Raw genomic sequence first — 20,681 nt, 5'->3', positions numbered from 1 at the left:
CTGGAGCCGAGCGCCACGTGACTCAGGGAGTCCAGATAATTAACGTGAAGGAGAAAATGGATCCGAGTGAGTTTCAACACGTAAATAGGGGGGGATGCAGTAGATGCCCGTCTACTCAGGCTGCTTTTGTGAAACTGCATTTTCCAGGTTTTTTTTTTTTCCTATGGGTCAAATCGGTACAGTTACGGGGAGGACTTTCAACTTTGTTTCCCCATATGTCTTTTAAGAACAGAGGGTACAAATGCCTAACACAGCTATCCTAGTCACCTTGCTGGGACATCCACTCACACTGGTGCCTAAATTTAAGGGAAGCTGCGTGCCACTACCACCACCCAAAACACAAAAATTGGGGTTCTTACACACTGTAGCAGAATGTTCTTTTTGTTTTTCTTCTCTAAGGCACAGCACTGTCAGCTATTTAAAGCAGATTTAATGTTTTACTTTTCCTGGCTTCCTTCGACAGCCCTTAAATTTTACCCCAATCTCCCAGACAGGATTGACATGTGACTACTGGCCACGCGGTAGGGACCAACTGAACCCTTGCAACGATGAAGCTTTAAAAATTGCGTCCCAGTGAATTCTCATCCCCAAGTAGCAATCGGTAGGGGAAGTTTTAAGTACTGATTTATAGCGTTGTTACAGTCTTATACAACGTCCAGCAGCCTGCAATTTCACCATCAGGAAGAGGGATCTTTGCCCGCCCATTTCTATATAATAGAGCAAAGCTCTGATTCTGCAGGTTTTCCTTATTTCCAACTTAAAGAAGATGGAGCTGCATTGCTTCCTGTCTCCTGTTTACTCTTCTGAGGTTGTACAGATGTGGCCACTGTACTGGGTGTAATAATGTTGCCTAGATTTTCAACCGAGGGGGGTTTGAGAGCCAAGGGACGAAATGTGATGTGTTTTCAAACTTCAGCTCCGCTTACACGGTAACTTTCACAAGGATCTCCTTAAATCGCCAGTCCCTGCACAGGATGCATCAAAGAGCCTGTGGAGACTGGGGAATTTTTGAGGTTGTGTTCGGATTTGCATCTTCAAGGGTCCCTTTCAGCGCGCAGCCCAAGGTGCCAGGAACTCTGCCCGTCCCTCCCTCCTTCCCTCCTCGGGCTTTGCTCCGCAGGGTCCCCCTTTTCGCCTTCTTTCCCCCCCCTTCTTGTGCTGCCTTTTCATTCTTTACGAAGTTGCCACACACTGCGGCGTGCGTCTCGGAAAACCCGCGACGAGATCCGGCGTAAAACTCTCTCCTTCCAGCCCGTGGTGGGGACGCAATGAAAGAGAGATTGTTTCAAAGGCGCTCGTTAAGAGCCAGTCTTCAGTTCCTCCTTCCTCGTGCTATTTTTCTGGCTGAGCCTGGAGATTTGATTTTCTCCAGCGTGTTGCTCCCTCGTCCCCTGTCCCCAAAGAGCGCGCGTGGTTGCGCGCGTGCTGCTACATTTGGGGGAAGCCACGACTGTCTTTTCCTCGTCCTCCTTGCTTCTGCTCTCTGCCATTGGCTGGGCAGGGACTGCTGCGTCCCCCGCACCCTCCTCTGGGTCCCCGATCGCCGCCTCGTCCCCGTGCAGAGCATCCATCAGTGCGGTGCGGATCGCAGCGCGGGCGGCTTCCCTTTCATCTTCCTCCCCGGCCGGGGCGAGGGCGGGAGAGTGGGAGGCGACAAGGAGGTGGCGGAGAGACCGGGCCTGGGAAGGGGAGCGGGTGGGACGGAGGGCGGGCGAGCAGAGACTTAGATGCGAAGTTAAGCCACTCCGGCAGTGTCTCTGGGGCATTCCACGCGGGCACAGCGAGCCTCGCCGTGGGGGACCAGCAGCAGCGCGGCTCCTTCCCTGCAGGCGCGCGTGCGCGCACCCCCAAACTAGGACTCGTCCTACAGGCTCTGGGAAAAGCAAAAGCAAAAAAAAAAAGCCCTCACTCACCACCTCCTCCTCCTCCTCCTCCTCCTCCTCCTCGCCGGCTCCCCCACCCCTCCCCTGCAGCGGGCAGCCGGGGAGAGCTGGGGGCGGGGAGGGGCGGGGAGGGAAGCGACGCAAGTGGGCAGCTTTTCAGCGCCGGCTCGGCGCGGGCGCGGGAGAAGCGCGGGGAGGCGCCGCCGCTCACCTGCGGGCCGGGGCGCGGAGCACGGACCGGGCCGCGCGCGCTCGGGCCCGAGGAGCCGGGACGCGCCGGGAGCCCCGCACGCGGCCGAGCGCGGGCGTCCCCTGCCCCGGGGGCCGGGCGAGCCCAGGCCGCAGCTCCCGGCTCGGACCGCGCGGCGAGCGAGCCGCCGGGCGGAGAAACTCGAGCCGGGAACAAAGAGGGGTCGGGCGGCGTGCGTGCCGGCTGCGGCTCGGGGCGCTAGCTTTTGGGCCCGAGGCCCCCGCGGCGACTCCGCGTGTCCCCGCGCCGCGGGTCCCCAGTGCTCCCGGCACGAACTTTATCCTCGGCAAACTTCTCTTTCTCTTCCCCTCCTCCCCGGCGCCACCCCCCCTTCCTCCTCCTCCTCCTCCTCCTCTTCCTCCTCCTCCTCCTCCTCCTCCAGCAGATTAAATGCGCCTGGAGAAGGAAAACCGAAGCGAAAGGGAGGGGACTCGGCGGCTCTGCAGCGGACATCTCTCCGGCCCGGGTGGCTCTTGATTGTTTTTTGATCCTCCAGGAAGCGGACATTTCGTTATCTTCTGATTGTCCCTGCACCCCCTCCGCCGGGGCACACGGAGCCTTTTTGCCTCGCTCCCCTCCCTTGGCTCGGAAAGCAACCCGCTCCGTCGGCGCCCGGGGCAGCCGCGGGGAAGAGGTTTGCGTGGCCGGGCTCCCCGCACTCCCGGGAGTCGCGCCCGCCCCGGAGCCCGCGTCCTCCGCGCGCGAAGCCCGGCCACGCGGGGGCCGTGAAGCCGCTGCCCGGGCCGGGGCCGCCTAGCCCGGCGTAGACGCCCCCCACTCCCGCCCCGGAGACCTCGGGGGGCCGGGGTCGGGCTCCGCGAAGCCGGAAAGCGCGGGCCGCGGCCCCGCACGCGCCCTCCCGGCTCGGCCCGTCTTTCCCGCCGTCGCCGCGGGGGGCCCTCTCGGCCCGAGCGGGGATCCCCGGGCCGCCGGGATGCCCCAGCTCCCCGGGGGAGGCGGCGGCGGCGGGGGGGACCCGGAACTCTGCGCCACGGACGAGATGATCCCCTTCAAGGACGAGGGCGACCCCCAGAAGGAGAAGATCTTCGCCGAGATCAGCCACCCCGAAGAGGAGGGCGACTTAGCTGACATCAAGTCGTCCCTGGTGAACGAGTCCGAAATCATCCCGGCCGGCGACGGACACGAGGTGAGCGGCCGCGGCGGGGCCGGGGAGGCGCTGCGGGGCCCGGGGAGGCGCCGGGCGGGGGAAGGAGGCGCCCGGCGGCCCCCGCTGACCCGTCCCGAGCGGACCCCCCGTTTGTTGGGGGGCGAGGCTGCGCCCCGGGTCGGCACTCCCCGTGTGCGTTAGGGCGGGAGGCGACAGAGTGCGCAGGAAACTTGCTCCAAGTGCGTGAGACCAGGGCTTCGGGGGCCAAACGGCCGGTTTGCAGGCAGGACAAGCTGCCCTTGACCGTGACGTTTCTCCCCCGGACTTTTCGGTGGGGCATGGGGGGTGGTGCATCACAGCGAGGGGGTCTGGACACTGCTGGGCAGCTCTTCCGCGGGACGGAACGCAGCGTGCACCCGCAAAAGTGCGTTAAACCACCCGGGCTTAGGTGCGGGCGAGCGGGAGGCAGGGGCGGCGGGCGTGGGCCCGGGGGTGGGTAGGGGACAGGCGGCGCCGTCCCCAACCGCCGCCGAGCGGGGCCTCGAGCAGCCGGCCGGGCCGGGGGGCGCGCGCTCCCGGGCTGCGGGGGCGGTGCGGGACTGGGTCCTGCGGGCGCGCCGAGCCGGGCCCCGCCGAGGGTGTGCGCCCCGGCTGCACCGCGCTCCAACGCCCGTCCCATAAAGAACAACAACAACAAAAGTCTTTATTTGGGGTTCGTCCGGGCCCCGATCGGGCCTTAAATCAATGCAGAAGAAAGGCGGGCCCCGGGCAGGCTGGTGGCAGGCGGGGTGGCAGGCTGGTGGCAGGCGCTTTATCAGATCCCCGGGCGCGCTGCGGGCGACAGCGCCGGTAACCCGAGCAGGGTAAACAGAGACACGTGGGTGCCGGCGGGAGACAGCCCCGAGCGGGCTCCAGACTGGGGGGCGGGGGAGGAAGGGACCCTGACACCCGACACGCCACTGGCCACCCCGGGTCTGCAGGAAATCCGGTACACAAGTCCCGACACCCAACGATTTCACCGACCCTTCTTCCCTCCAAAGAAACTTGGAGGGTATACCTTTTTTTTTTTTTCCCTTAAATGGCATCCTTCTGCCCCCAAAAAGAAAGCGTGTGGTTTTGGGGGCGGGGACATTTTGGGGTTTTAAACAAAACGTTTGAGAACACACCTCAGAGCTACCTCCTCCCTCCCGATGGCAGGGGTGAGTACAGGTTTTGGAAGGCGGGGGGCCTGGGCTCAGAAAGGCAGCTCTCTGTCCGCTAAATGCACTTTGAGGGGGACGTGGAGGGGGCCAGGCCTGCACCAGACCCCAGCAGGAGATTTGTGCCTGTGTGTGTTCTTGGGGGAGGAGGTCACTGTGGGGACGCAGGTCCAAGAAATTCAATAAGATACACACACTCAGGCTTTCTGCCAAACTCTCCTATTTGCAGAGCAACCTCCTTTTCCTTTCTGCCCATTTTGCTCGTCCTTCCTTCCTCCCTCCCTAAATAATTCTGCCACCTGCTTCCCATTTCCTACCCTTTTCTGGTCTGGGAGGAGGACTCTACCTTCAAGTCTGAGAACTCAGGTGTTGGGGCTTTGCTGAGCCGGTGATGGGCACAGGCAGACCCAGGGAAGATGGTGCAGAGGCGAGACCACTGATTTGCACGTGGTTGAGTCTGGGTGGATGGCGGTTACCAAAACTGATATTAACCGGGCTGCCTTTCAGACGTCTACAACCCAACTCTCAAATTTTCCTCCCTTTAAACCACAGAGCCGTTCTAATTTTCTCTGGCACTCAAGCCAGCCACGGTTTGGTGTAAGCCTGAGCAGAGGGTACAGGACTTAGGCTTAAGACCCCATGTGAGTGGTTGGCTTGTTTATGTTTAAAATACCATTTTCAGTTGCAAAATGACATTTCACCCTACTTTTAATCAGATCTCACCGAAGTGAAGGGTGGATGAAGAGGCTCCCAAAATGATCAACGCCATAAACAACTATCATATTAGGCATCCAAGTAGCCTTGCTATGTTTTCATAAACAGCGGTCAGAACGGCACGTGGGTCATTCCGAAAGTTACTATATTTTTATTTTTTTTGCTATTATACTTTTTTGGGCCTGGGTGGATAAAACAATCACTCGAAAATACATGTTGACAAGGAAAAGATTCCCCGGTACTCAAATGAGCCCTGTCCCTCTTAGATTAGCAGAATAGATTGTGTTCCACCGAGACTCTTCCTCTGAGTTACCAACGTGCACACACTTGTGTCCTTGTTGTCACAAACTCTAAGGTGATTTTCTTTCTTTTGGGGGTGGGGATTTGTGACACTAGGTGGCCAGACAAGCGCAAACGGCTCAGGAGTCCTACCACGACAAGGCCAGAGAACACCCTGATGGCGGTAAGACCCTGATGCTGCTTCTCCCAGCTTAATCACGTAGCACGTGTCATTGGTACATACGAGTGCATTTTGCTTCTTTACGTTCAAGAAACTGGGACCAGGGGTGATAAAACTATACCTACTATTTTAATACAAGGGTAAAGAAAACCCAGGCAACTTATCTCTAAGGTATATTATTACATAACTTAAAAACTACCTCTGAAAGAGTTAGGGGCCTTTGGATTTCAGTTGGTTTCCAGAGTCTCTGGGGAAGAGGGAAATGTCTATAATGAGTTTTTTCTTTTCTTCCTTTTACCTTAAGTTCTACTTAGCTTAGACCTTTAATGTTTTTTTTTTCATGCATTAATAGGAAGAATAATAGTGTACATCCATTTAATTTCCAGCCAGAATAGTTTTGGGTGGATTTTCATTTGCGAAATTGCTGCTGCTTTTTTCTTGTTACAATAAGAAGGCAGACAGTGAGTGAACAGACTAAACGTGGTTCAGCAAAACAGAATCTAATTGGTGAAAAATATAAAACTTTGTAGGAACTGTGCATGTTGAACATGATAGACCTTCCTTCCATTTCTGTTTCTTGCTAAGAACTTAAATTATATATATATTTAGATTTAAAAAGAATTCCTTGTGCTGTTAAAAGAATCGAGTAACCTGTAGGATTCCCTTGTCAACTTGCCTGCATTTCTTTTCTCCTTTAATTACTTAACAATTGGCCTGACCAGAATGCTGCATACAACATGTCAAACAGGAGGAGGGAAAAGAACTATATAGGCTTCCTCCGTAGCTACAAAGTAGTTACATGGATTAAAAATCAGAAATACCTGTGTCTATACTGAACACAAGATTTCTTTGGCAGAATGGTGTAAGTGTAGCATAAAACTAAGCCTCTCGGAGTTAACCCTTTATAAATTTGAATAGTTGCCTATATACTACCTGCAACTCTCCCCTTCAGTAAAATTAAGAAATTTTCTAGCACTCTAAAAGCACAGAGAGAATTTTTGAGTTTTCCTAAAAGGAGAAGCATGAGTTCCAATGTATAAATATATGTGTGTATGTAGATAGCTGGCCCAGTATATTAATATTATAGCTTTACGTTTGTGCGTGTTTCTTCGTGTATCTGTATTTTTTAGTCCAGTTTCTTAGTATTATTAGAACGAATTAAATTAGATGGGTAACCCTTACTTTTGTAAAAGCCTCAGTGAGTAGTGGAAGTTCTGTTTGAACCACATGTTTTTAAAACATTTGGTTTGCTGTTAAGCCCGTAAGAGAATAAATACTGTCAATCTAAAATAGAGCAGAATAATCCAGTTACAGTATTTTGTAAATAAATCTTTTGTGTAAGGTCTGATTTGTCTTAGGACTATTAGAGTCTCAGAGGAAAAATACCGTGATATAAAAGGGAAGTCAATGTGTCATTTTTTTTTTCAGTTGTTATAATTTTATTTTAATAGCCACTTTTTTCCCCAATAAGAAAACATTTTTTTTAAATTTCAGCTCATTATGGGGGTACAAAAGTTTAGGTTATATATATTGCCCGTGCCCCCCCATCCCCCCAAGTCTGAGCTTCAAGCGTGTCCATTCCCTAGAGTCAACGCGTCATTGATTGTTCTTTGGATTTCCCCAGGGAAGCTTCCAGATGGAGGCCTCTACAGCAAGGGACCCTCCTACTCCAGTTACTCTGGTTACATAATGATGCCAAATATGAATAACGACCCCTACATGTCAAATGGATCTCTTTCTCCACCCATCCCGAGAACAGTGAGTAACACGTTGATGTTGCAAATTATTTTCAGAAATACAAATTCGTTTGCATTTTGGCAGAATGGTTATCTTTTCAAACTCACTGGAAATGCTTTCATTATATATTGCTAAATTAAGTCATTGCTAACTAAGAACTGTTGTGAGGAATGGCCACCTTAAGGCAGTGCTACCAAGTACTACCTTTGATGTCTTGCACGTGGAATTTTAGCTTTTGGTTTGTTGGCTAAAATTAGTGAATACTAGGTCATGAGTTATAACATCAAATGAAGTTTCATCAACAAATCCATGACTTTATGAGCCTTGTGCCTTCTATGCTAATGAGAGGAAAAACTTGAATTAATCTTGTGTATACTACGGACTGTATGGCTTTCAGCCACAGCTGTCAAGAATCAGAACTGCTTCAGCTCATTTGGAGCTGAACATTCAGAATGTTATTTTGCCTTTTAAAACAGTGTCTCATTTTATTGTATTGGCTAATTGTATTTAAGATCGTTTGGTGGTGGAGGGGGGGGAGAATGAGCTACTTTTACTTACTGTCAATTGTTGAGAAAGTATCGCTTAAAGATAACCCTAATGGAAGTTGTTCTTTTTCAATCTTGTGGTTCAGTTAACTTTTAATGTTCTAAAAGTGCAGTGGCATTATAACTGCATGATGCAAGTTCGTAACATTGAGAACAATTTCAGGTTTGTTACGTGATGGTAGTTCTGTTTTCTTGGGAAGTATAAACCTCATCGATATAGCGAGAGAACATTTAAATGGTAACTTGTATGATATGTGAACATGAACTGGGCAGATGATGGAGTTGTCTCTGGGAATCATCCCTCCAGCAGTGGCGATGGATTTTTACTGATCCATCAATATATTTACCTTCTCTCCCACCCCACCCCCCACTTTCCCGCCATCACCCTCCCCACCCCAAAGAAAAACACATGTGTGGGGTTGAAAGTTTCATTCTCACTCACCCTGCCCCTGGCTGTCAGATCCTGGACCCTAAAGTGGAATCTGTGGTGTTTGACTTCTCTGCCCAGTGCTTTTCTGCCAACTGCAAAAACCAGTCCCAGACACACCCGGGAAGGGTAGTGTTGCGAATACAACTCGGTGAATAGAACCTGGGAGGGAGGAGATTAGTGCAGCAGCAGAGAGGAATTGGCTCATAATCAACCGTTTTCAACAAGAGTGTTTGTGGTTCTCTTGATTACCCGGGGTCATCAATGGTTGAAATAGAAAGTACCTGCAATGTAATCACTTTGTGTGGGCCCCCTGTGATTTAGAATTTATTATTGCCCCACAAATCTCAAAAGGATATTTGACCTGTCAGATAAGGGAAGAAGATTTCTCTGATTTTCATATAGCGGTTTAAAACACTGATCCTAAGGATCTCATCTTGGAGATCTTGTGATGGTTGCTGTAGGGAAATAGCTAGTTCGTGTTTTGTTTCAAAGGGATTCTCAAATATTTTGTAATAGAGATAGATGTCTTGTGGCACATAGGAATCTCCTCCCTAAAAAGTGAATGAATTAAGAAAAGCAAATATCGTTTCATCTCCAAAGGCCACCTGAAATAAATGCTTCTGAGTTATAAAAGTTGTGGGGGATTTTATATGCGGTGAACTAACTATGCAAATATGTCAGATTTTCTTCCCTAGTTGAGCAGGTTTTTTGTTGTTATTGCGGTAGGGAAGAGAAGAAGGAGAATGTGTTTTAGATAAATAATTGAAAATTCCTGTTGAAAGCCTTTTTAGAACAACAGATCTTTTCAAATCAAAGGCTAGTCTTGGTAACAACAGAAAATACCACTAAAACAGTGTTAAACGCGTTTCAGCTGTGATACAGTTGATTTTGTGTGTGTGTGTGTGTGTGTGTGTGTGTAGAATTTATTCCTTAAAGTGATCAGCCACTTCCTTCAAAACAATACTTTTTAAAAAGTCAGTATAATAAAAAGTTTTTGGTATTTTATTAATAATCCCTAAGCATATTGAAAATGAAGCTTTTCTCTCTGGAAGCCAACGTTCTGCTTTACTAACCATTTTGAAAATTTTGATAGAATGGAAGGTCTTTATTGTTAGTATGTGTATTAAAATTTTGAGGTCAGTGAATCAAATAAGTCATTCATCGTTTAGGGAAGATTTGTGGCCGGAATACATGTCGGCAGGGGTGAGTGTAGAGTGGAGGGCTGGGATGTGGTCAGGAAACAGTCACCTTACCCTGTGATCTGCTGCTTTGATTTATTCTGTCACATATTAGACTGTATTTAGGTTAGGCACTTTTGTTTTTCTGAGATATTCTGCAGTTTGCACAATTCCAGAAGCTTTTCAGTTTTAACCACAAGACTATGTCAATTTTTTTTTTCTTTTTTTTTTTTAGGGTCTGACCAAAGTGAGTTACAGTCTTTGGTTTTTAATACCTACCAGCTGTTTTTAATGTGTCTGAGATCAAAAACACTTTAACCGGAACGCGGCCTCTCTTCTTCACCCCTAACCACACTAATGCTTCCCTGCTCTTTAACTCTGTCCTTTAGCAGGGCTGAGTGTTTATGTCCCTGACAGCTACCATGATGGGTTTTCATGTAGGGTGTGAGGAGCAGAGTGACCATTTGTGTTTGGGCTCAGGATGGGAGCATGGCCTAGTGCTTATTTGCATTACAAACAGTTGCTTGTTGACTGCCTCTGCTGCCTGGTGTGTTAGGAGGAGGAAAACACCTGGGTGTGGGGCAGGGTCTTGCCCACCCCTTCCCTATAGAGTCTTCTATTTGTGTGTTAACTGCAGGTAATCCAGAGACTACCTGCTGTGGCCAAATGGCTGGCACAGCAATGCTTCTGCTAGAATCTCATTTTAACAAGTCTGTGCACTTTTGCTCCTTTTTAAGACAAACACTGGCCTTTGCACGCCCACCCCGCTTTTACCTGGGACCGAAATGTAGTCTTACCTATTCAGGAAAACCACCTTGAATCCAGCTTTTTTTTTTTTTTTTCCTTCCGAAGGAGAATTTCAATCGGCAAATGAATGTCTTTCTAGAACTGGAATTCTTAAGGGTGTACATTTGAAATAATAAAGTTTTAGTTTAGATACATCGAGCCTGCGAAGAAAGTACCTGTCATGACACGTTTGGTGTCAGTGTGAGTTCATCAGGGACAGCAAAGCTTGGCTTGAGTTGGGGCTCTTCCCAGAGTGGCCCGTTCAAGATTTTAGAGCGGGGACCCTGCGGAGTTTATTAAGAGCATGCTCCCAAGCCTCTCATTCACTGAACCTCATTTATGAAAATCCCTGTAGGCCAATGGGAATGTGTTAAAAAGATCTTTGCATCCCTGGTTCGGTCCTGGCACTGGTGAGCTGGGCTGGTTTAACATGGTGGAAGTTCCCATTGGCCTCATGCACCATGGTGATTCATCTTGGGCGTCAAACTTCCATTTGTCCCTCATGCAACCCAACTGTTTAACACCTCGGGAGAGAAACATCGCCTTTCTCTTCAGATGCCTGGGGAGGGGATGGCAGCCATGCAGGAAGTCGCAGCAAACGGCGGCTCAGTTGCCCCAAACCGCAGTGACACCTGGTCATTGCAGCCCTGCCACCTTCCTGGCCCCACAGAGGGTCTTTGTGATCTTTCTTAGAGTGAATTTTTAGGTGGGAAAGGAAGATATCTGGGTTCTCATTACAGCTGTCTTTTTCATTGTTGGTTTTTTTTTTTTTTAAGTAGAAATTGCTATGAAAATGCTCCAGAAGTTCTTTTAAATTATTTTTGAATCGCTTAGTTCTATTATATGAGTTTTACCTTAAGGGAATTAACATTTGGATTTCTGACTAACATACCTGTCATAACTTTGTCTCACCAGCACCCCCCTGTCCCCCCCATATTGGCTTTTGCTTATAAGGAGCTAAAATTTGATTTTGTCGTTGTTCGTATCTGGAATTCAGGAACTAAAGTGGACTTGTCTAATCAGTAAGCTTTGGAATACCCCTGTACGTCACACGGCTGCATAGCTCTGAAAATAATCAGAGAAATAATAATTCAAGGGCGGAGGGAGACTGGCTTCTATCTAATGCAAGATTTTTAAGGCGGAGTACCTTTATTTTAGTGCAGGGAGCCACCTGACTTACTGATAAGTTATTTTTAATTTTCTGATTTCAGTTGTGTACTTTTCGAAGCTAAGCATAGTGAGTTTTCCCCTTTATCTCAAGGATAGGACAAGTTTTAGGAAATGTATTCTAGCTTGAATTTGGACGTAGAGGTCAGGAGAATGTGTGGGAAAATTCCTCAGGGCCCTAAAACTTTTCTGTTTGATCCCTTCTTTTATTTGTTTTTATTTTTATTTTTATTTTTTTAGAGATTGGTATCTCTCTGTGGCCCAGACTGGAGTGCAGTGGTGTGATCACAGCTCACAGCAGCCTCAAACTGCTGGGCTCAAGTGATCCTCCTGCCTCAGCCTCTCAAGTAGCTGGGATTATAGGTGGGTGCCACCATGCCAGGCTAATTTTTTTTTTTTTTTGTAGAGGTGGGGTCTCACTACATTGCCCAGGCTGATCTTGAACTTGATCCCTTCTTCACTGCACATGCTAAAGCTATTGCTTAAGTGAGTATGCTGAGCTGAGTCAGTCTGTAGGTAGCTAATACTGAGCTAGGTGGCTAATACTAATCAAGAGACTTAGTACTGCTTCCCACTATCCTAACATGTCCTTACTCACGTAGAGAAGGCAGCCACTGGATGTTATTCCGATAATCTTAAACATATATTTTAGGTTCATTATGACTTTTTAAATACTATGATCTTATGAAGTCACAGTACAGGAACTGTAGACCCTGCTGTAAAACCTTAAGTCATGTTAGACACATAAATGATCCGGTCTCTAAGATTTGGAGGCTGAAAGCCTGAGAATGATTTAAAGACCAGTAAGAAAGCCGGGGTGGGGGGCGGGCAGGGTAGAAGCAGGAGGTTGCAAGGTACTAAAAGGAAGAGTGGGGAGTTGAGCAGAGGACTGGACAGGGAGCAAGGATTGCTAACTCCGAAATTCTGATAATCTAGCTGGGACTATTTGCAGAGTGTCATCAGAGGCTGTGTAGGGGATTATAAAGTTTCTGTAGAAGAGTACATGGACACACAGTGCTCATTCTTTCTAGACTTCCAAACTTGCTGAAGTTATCCGCATGCTATAGGTGGATCGCTTACAAAGCTCACTGAGGGATGGTGGTCGGATCCCTTGATCCTGCCTGGGGAAGATTGCAAGGGCAGTATAGAGCTGGGAGCTTCCGTTGCCTCCTACCCACTTTCCCTGCCCATAGGAGAAATATGACTGGCAGAGATGCTGCATCACAAAGCGCCGACAAATGTGTCTTATTTTTGCAGCTAACCAGGGGCCAGTAGAATCTTTAAAAAACTGGATTGTTGCCCTTTGTGTTTACCTATGCCCACAAATAATCCTGCGTAGAACTTGATGACAATTTTGCAGAATCGACTTTTGATCTTCATTATAGGAATTTATTGTTGTTATGTTTACTTTTTAAAAAGATGCCTATCACTACTCAACATAGAGAACGATTGGATGAAGGGGTGGATCGAGGGAAGGCTCTCCAGTATAAAAAGAGGAGTGGCTGTAGGGTACCTTTTCTTACTTTCTTTTTTAATCATGTTGTCAGCTTCTATATGAAACAGTTATGAAAACAGAATTTTAAAATCTGACCTACTCAGATATTTTCATAAACCTTTTTTTAATCCTGAAAAACTTTGCAATAAAAGCTGTCAAACACTGATGGTAATTGATTATCGAGTGATCAATTCATCAGGGACTAAGAGATAGTTATAGTCAGCCTAGCACAGAGTAAATACCTCAGTAAATTTGCTGAATTAATAAAGCATGCACAGGAAATTTCTCATGTATTTTTTTGGACGTTTCTAAATAATCTCTCTTTAGCAAACCAGAGGCTGTGTGAATAGCAAAACTTGAAAGTATTTGCTAAATAATCCTTATTATTTTACTTCTCTGATTTGTGGCATCAGTGAATAAAAGCACATTAGACCAAGGTTTTTAATGAGGAATTGAAAGTCAGTCCTTAAAGAATGTTAAGTTTCTAGGTAACCACTGAAAATAGCCAGCCAGGGGAGCTCACCGCTAGAATGAAAGAACAGGGCCCTCACAGGAGATTGATCTTAAGCAGCACTTATCTGTTACTTAGGTCCTAGAAACCTAATTGAAGAAATGGAGATGACAGAATGCTTTTTTCAGAAGGATTCTGGAAATGGGAATATAATAGTAATACAAAGGAAAGCATCTTCAAGTATGTTTTAGTATCATGCGGTTAATACTTTTCGATTCATTTTTATTCTCTTCCAAATAGAAAGGACATTTTTTTTTTTCCCCCAGTAACACTTAGGGTCTATTCAGGTCTTAAAAAATTATCTGTTCTTTCCAAATCCATGTGGCAACATCAGTGCTGAATTTTCTAGGCCCCTGGGTATTGTAAATGGATTATGTCCTTTTGCAACGTGAAGAACAAAATTTTGGAGCCTTTCTCAGGGGGAATTGGCAGTGCCCTGTGGAGGCTGAGGGTGTGGAGGAGGGAGGGACTGGGGTAGATGCTGGAAGACTTGTGGTCTAGTCCCAAGTCCATCATTTTCCTCCAGAAAGCCTTGGGAGGGCATTTGACCTCTATCAGCCTTTGTTTCTGTGTTTACAGAATGACATGTTAATATCTGGCTTACCTACCGTATGAGGTTGATGGGAAGTTAAGATGGCACAAAACCTGCAGAAGCACTTGGTTTTCTAGCTATGGGAGCAGGGCAGGAGTCTTAAGATGGAACAAGTTATTGAGTGCCCTGGTCCCCAGCTGGTGGGACTTCTGCAGTCACAAGAAGTGCTTGGCTGTACCTGGGAAACTCCCAAGAAAGGGAAGATACTTTTGGTTCCTCTTGTGTGCCATGCTGACCCAGAATCTGGGCGCTGAGTGAGGAGGGCCTTACATTAACCTTCAGAAAATGTTTGCAGAGATAAAAGTTTGGGGGATTGTCATTGTATTTTTACAGAGGTGGTTTTGCCCTCTTGGGCTCTTTTTTTCTCTTCTAATTGTTAGGAGGAGAGCTCTGGATTCTCCTCTTTAGCCCTGTGGGCTTCTGTTAAAGGAATGAGATACATGAGGGGACAGATGTCTAAATTTCAGATTTGTTAGCTGAAAATTTTATATCCTTGTGGGATTGATTTAACTACTTGGATGGGGGGGAAAGAACATGTTTTTGGTTAGGAGAATTTTTGTTCCCCTCAATCCTTTAGGAGCTGGGTTCATTCTCCCCACTGAGAAAATGGTAGAGAAGAGGACATCTAAGAGCCACGTGAATGTGGAGGACGCCAGGAGGGCTATTTTTTTTCCCTTTCAAATTTTCTTCTGGCTTAAACCTTTCTAGCTTGCTTGGCACCTGAAACAATCATGTCCAAAAGGATATGTTGGCTGAGCACCAAGGAGAAATCTATGTTCTTCTAGCCTCCTGGAAAATTCCAGTTTTCTTTTGCTCTCAGTAAAACCCAATGGACATTAAGTATATGCCAACCTGGAACCAGCTTCCTTGTGGAAGATTTCTCGATTTTGAACACTGTATATGGTGCCTTATAACGATTATGATCTTATCATTCTTGGTTTACTAGTTCAAATGACGTGCATCAAGGAGAAAGTTACTATCATCTTACCTCAAATGGCTCAGACTTTGTCTTAGCATCTACGACTTAGATTTTTAAGTCTGAAACAAAACCAAAAGTGCTGAAGGAAAAAAACATTTACTGTTTGCTGCAATTGGGCAAACAGTCAGCTGGCTGGCAGTGTTAAGAAAAGAATCAAGTCTCCCAAACATTGCTTGAATTTTTTTTTTTTTTTGCTAATTTTTATGCATACATTAAAATTTTAGATTATAACTTGAGATTTTTTTTTTTTTTTTTTGCTTGGAAGGGAAAAGGGAAAGCAAATGATTTTATTAAAAGTGTTACCTTGACCCAGACACTGTGCTAGGCAATTTATGTGGTTATCTTATTTAATTTAATTGTAACATGGAAACTGTGGGTGTTAGGGTATTAGGCCTCTGTGTTAAAGACAAGGATTCTATCACCAGGGAGCACAGTCAGCTTCCCCAGCTTAATAAGCAGTGGAGTCAGGGCCCTTCCCTCAGGCCGAAATTGTTGTCTGTTTCCATTAAAACTAATCGTATTTGCCATTAAGAACACAAAGTACTTATTAAATTAATCATAATGCTGATTAAAATGAGAAGCAGAAGAGCAATTATGATGATGATTGTATTGGAAATTTCTTTTCAAAAATACTTAACTGTTTTTTATGAAAATAAAAAATATGTGTTTTTATTAAAAAAGCAATTCATGTTCCCTAGAAAAATCAGAAAACTTGGATGAGAAAAGGAATAACAAATGTTAAATTCCCAGAATCCCACTGTCAGAGATTGTCACTCTTATAACTTTCTATGTGGCCTTTTAGAGTTCTTTCTATGCACAAATATAAATCTACGTAAACATATAAATATTTGTTCCATATTCATGGCAATGGGAACATAATATACCATTTTGTAGTTGACTTTTCCCCTCACCTATATATAGAATGGATATTTTTTTCCATTTATAAATGCTCTTCTGTAACATCATTTATTTAACCAGTATTTTGTTGGTAAATGTTCAAATTATGTCGTTTTTTCCCCCCATCTTATGCAGTATTATGATGAAACGCATATTTTCTAACTGAATCTTTATAAAAATTCTGAATTGCTACTTGGGAAGAAATTGTTAGAATCGCAGAGTCTAAGACAGCACACCCTTTTTAAGTTGGGGTTCGCCCACCATTGCAATTTAACCTGAAAAATACAATTATTTAAAATATGTACCTGTTTACGTTGAGCTTTGGTTATGGTTGGTGTTTTTGAGGCTGATCATTTTCATGCTGCTTCCGGTCAAGAATCAGTGCAGCAATAGATAGGAAATCAGACAGAGGGAGAATGTAATGGCAGCTTTGTTATTAACGAGGCTGGACGACATCGGGCAGTAGAGCGTCAGATTGGTTATTGGTAAGGCTGGATGGCAGAACGTAGCTTGAACCATGACACAGACACCGTGGACGTCCTTTGACTTCCCCAAGTGAAGCCACCACTAAGTCACAGGTTCCCAACACAGGCAGGGGGGAGCCTCATGTCAAACTGGGGGAGAGAACAGACCCATGCTTGGGCAAGCTGGCCCCCCAGAGAGAGAACAAGGGATCAGTCCATCCTTGCCCAGTTTCTTCTTCTAGATCACCAGAGATGAGTCTGTCTTCCATGGAGAGGGTGAGTGAGAAGGGGCGTAGATTGGCCAGGCTAGGGAGGCTGGGAGGAGGAGGAGAAGGTGCTTGTCCCTTCAGTCATCATTTGTGGTCAATCAGAGTGTGGACCAACCATAGTAATGGTAAAATAAGTGAGTAAGTAAATAAACTAATTTATTTTGGGGCTGCAGCAGGGCACTGCTATTGGAGCCAGGATGCCTGGACCCCTGTGCTCTGACTGGCTGTGTGTTCTTCACGCTCCTTGCACCTTGGTGTCCTTCCTCTCCTAGAACATTGTCACCTCTTCTACCAGTGACAGTGTATAGCACTCGGCTTTGGTAGTGGTGTTTCTGGAAGGGACCACTGCCTTAGAATTACTGGTATTGCTGTTAGAAAGGCAGGTGCCCGGGACCCTCTGCAAATGTCTCGCATCAGAGTCTGCAGGCAGGTCATGTGGACGTACTTTTAACAAGCTCTGGGCCGATTATCCCATAAAATACATTTTGGAAAAACACTGACAAAGTAGATGCCTAATAATGTCACCGAGGTTCAGTTAACACACATGATCTGCTTACACGGAGAAAGCAGTAAAGCTGGAACTTCACTGCTTGAAGATTGACAGTATCTGTTATACTATTTTATTAAATCACGTAAATGGATAAGTTTTAGCGATGGCTTAAATAACAGGTTCTACGAATACTTGAAAATTGTGTTCTGGTTTAGTCAACACAGAACCATGTAATTGCTCAAGGTGTTCCTGAAGATTCCCAGGAAATAGTTGTTCTTGGGGCATATCAGACATATTTTGATAAATGTCTGATTTTTATGGGATTCCCTATTGCTCACTTCTTGGGACCCAGTGTCTCCAAGTCTTAAGGACAAAACAGATGAATCAGATAGCTGTGTGAACACAAGTTTTTTGATTCTTAGAGTCTTTTTGGTAAATGATGTTGCCTCTTTACTCCATATGAACTCCATTTACAGGCAAAAATGTGTTGCCAAAGAGTATTCTTTGCATCATAAGCAATAAAATGTGGTATGTGCTTCATTTTTAGGAGTGGTTAGTGGTGATTTTTGTGGTGTCATGATGTTAGGTTAAATAAGAGAGATTAGTTTAGAATTAATTGAAATTGTGATTGTTGCTGGGAAGTTGCAACAGTGAGTTTCCTTTAAAAACTGAAGAAACTTTTCTTGTTAAGGAGATACTTAGTAGGAACAATCTTTATGTCTTTCTCTCAAATCTTTTTTTGTTTGTTTGTTTGTTTAAAGGTAGTATGTAAAAAAATGTCAGGGGAAAACCCGTGAAAGAACAGAAAAAATAAATAAAAATACCTGCATTTCTGTCATTCAGATATAATGGTTCCATTTTGATATACATATTTTCAGATGTTCTTTCTGCATCTGTACCTGTAATACAAGCATTTTTATAAATGAGCTGATAAAGGTTCTTATTCTATTGTAATCTTTTTTTGCAATAAAAACATGTGTGTTCATCTTTCTGTGTGAATAAATATAGGTCTGTATCAGTTATAATTATCTGGTGTTAAGGATTTTTTTTGTTGTTTTAAGTAATACTACAATGAAACATGTTAAAAATGTACTTATAATCTTTTTTTATGTGAATTGCTTGTTGATATATTTCTTGATTTATGAGAGCTTTTTATATATAAAGCATATCAACAATTTTAATCAGCTCCTCTTGAATGAATAATGGTTCAAAACTGTTTTACATCAAAATTACGACGTTCCTCTGGTTCTTTGCTACTGCCCAACTGAAATCTACCTGCTAATGTGTAAGCCGTGAATGACTTAATACAAGAAAATACTTCGCAGCATTCGTTTGGTTCATTATTTACATTTTATTGCAGGAGAGAAGATGCTAATAAAATTCTTTCGACCCTTGTAGGATGTACGACAAGCAGAATGCATATCTTACTCCGGTTCACTAATCGCAAGGTATCCGTTATAGGGGCTCTGAACTAACCCCTCAAGGTTGGGGTTAAATAGCCGTCCACGTGGAATGAAGATCAATTCCAAAGAATGTGTATTTCAGGAATGATTACCATCCTATAAATATTCACTGAAGGTACTGATTTGGATAGTATGCTGAGCTGCACTGTGGATACACAATGATAAAGGCAGTCTCCACCCTCCCTTACAGAGGAGCCCTGGCAAACCCTTGTGCATGGCACAGCTGAGCACAGAGGGAGGCAGGAGCTACATCCCCAGCATGGACCCGCCAGATCACCCTGGAGTATTACAGACTATTAGAGCAGACCCAGAGGACTCTGGATTTTATATGTGCCATCGTTTCTTTCCCTGCTTTCGGTCCCACGTGGCCCATTTGAAGCATGGTAGAGAATATTTGGCTTACTTTTATTTTTAAAATGGTTGTTTAGGTATCTCTGTTTGAGCTGGGCCAGGAAGGTTGCTTGCTAAATAGTTTCTTTTTAACTAAGAGGGCATGCATATTCAGTAACCTAAGACCACTTAAGAATAGAACTATTTATAGAGCATTTTAAATGAACAAGTTTATAAACGTTTCTGCCAAGTTAAGGGGTAGTTGGTAAGAGTGGAGGTAGAAGTCAGACCCTCCTCTGTCTCATGTTGTTGGTACCGTGTCACTTTTTCATAAGCACCACCAGGAGAAAGCTTTGCTTGCAAGACATTTGCTTTGTGGGCTCTCTTAATACATTTTAAATGGTGGTTGTGAAATTCGACTGCGATGAGAATTAAGCAAACAGAATTTCCTGAAAGTAGATAGGTCTCCATTTATTTCTGTGTATCACACAGTGGCTAAGAATACCTGCTTCGCATCTTGAGTGCCTGAGCCTGGATCCAGAATTAGCCACTTACTAGCTACACAAGGGAAATTTTCTTGCACCTTTTTGTTGCTGTTTCTTTCCTCACCAGTGCTTTGAAACGTTCGGACATCCTAAAGACGGTTGGAAACGTAGCGGGAAATGACCGTTTTGAAAATATGAGTTAGTTTCCCACATACAGGAACTGTTTGGTCAAAATCCATTGCAGGAAATCACTGCATTGCCAGGAAGAGGTGTCTGCGTAGGTCTGTGAGTGGCAGTCCCCGAAGATCCCTGTCTTCGACGTCACTTAGTGGATAATGCAGATTTTATGAGAGGTTCTTAATGTATCTAATTGGGAAAAATAGCCGGAAGTTAAATTTTTCTAAAAGAAATGTTTCCTCCTAGAATGGCTGGGTCTCGGGAAAAAAGAGAGGGCTGTGTGTAGCAGTGAGAGAAGGGTGACATGAAAGGGTGACATGTAACTTACAAATGAGAACACAGTTAATTCAGGGACATCGGAGATGTTTATTTTTGTTTATTATTTTAATAGTTCTTAAGTGAATTTGGTGATTTCTAGGCAATGCGAAATTTGAAAATACTTGGCTTCCTGAGAAAAACATTTCAAAGGCTTTTTTTGTATATATTTTAACACCTGTTGTTGTTAATTTCATGGTAGGGAAAAATCCTGACATGAAGTTAGGCGGGTCATTGCCTAAGCACGCATCCTTGAACAAGTCCACAACCTCTTTGAGCTTCGGTTTTCTTACCTGTAAAGTGGTCACAACAGAGTAGGCCAGGGGACACACGGTCATGTCAATATCCTTCCTGTGTTTAAAAGTCCTTGGACTTCTGGTGCCAGACTTTTAACTCTCTCGGAGAAGAAAACCCATTTGCATCTCTCTGGAGTTGTTTTATCAGTACCGGTCGAGTCTCCCTAAACCGAAATCATAAATGCTCCAAAATCTAAAACTTTTCGAGTGCTGCCATGTGTCACTCAAGAAAAATGCCCCATTGGAGCATTTAGGATTTCAGTTTTCAGATGGGGATGCTGAACCAGTAAGTATATATAATGCAAGTATTCCAAAATCTGAAGAAAAAAAAAAAAAATTTGTGATCCAAAACTTTTCTCGTCCCGAGCATTTTCTTGGTTAGGGGTTGAATTCACCTTGGTGCTTTGGCAAAGGAAGATTTTTCTGCTCTAGAGGTGAAGCCGGGTCTGATGGCACGAGGA

The 20,681-nt window shown here is 45.2% G+C and overlaps 1 protein-coding gene across 4 annotated transcripts in view; it reads left to right on the top strand.

The window, feature by feature from the left end:
• The first annotated feature begins 2,992 nt into the window (after positions 1–2,992).
• LEF1 (lymphoid enhancer binding factor 1) overlaps positions 2,993–20,681 on the top strand; it is a 93,274-nt gene continuing 75,585 nt past the window's right edge. Inside the window, exons 1-3 of one of the 4 annotated variants that reach the window (XM_045537452.1) lie at positions 2,993–3,280; positions 5,551–5,617; positions 7,239–7,372. In XM_045537452.1, coding sequence (XP_045393408.1) covers positions 3,068–3,280; positions 5,551–5,617; positions 7,239–7,372 — 414 coding nt within the window. In that variant the 5' untranslated portion in view covers positions 2,993–3,067. The remainder of the gene's footprint in view (positions 3,281–5,550; positions 5,618–7,238; positions 7,373–20,681) is intronic. The other 3 variants (XM_045537451.1, XM_045537450.1, XM_045537449.1) reach the window with 3 other exon arrangements.

The sequence above is a fragment of the Lemur catta genome, chromosome 26 (assembly GCF_020740605.2).
Source record: "Lemur catta isolate mLemCat1 chromosome 26, mLemCat1.pri, whole genome shotgun sequence".
NCBI classification, from domain to species: Eukaryota; Metazoa; Chordata; class Mammalia; order Primates; family Lemuridae; genus Lemur; species Lemur catta.
This window is presented reverse-complemented; position numbering and strand designations above follow the sequence as displayed.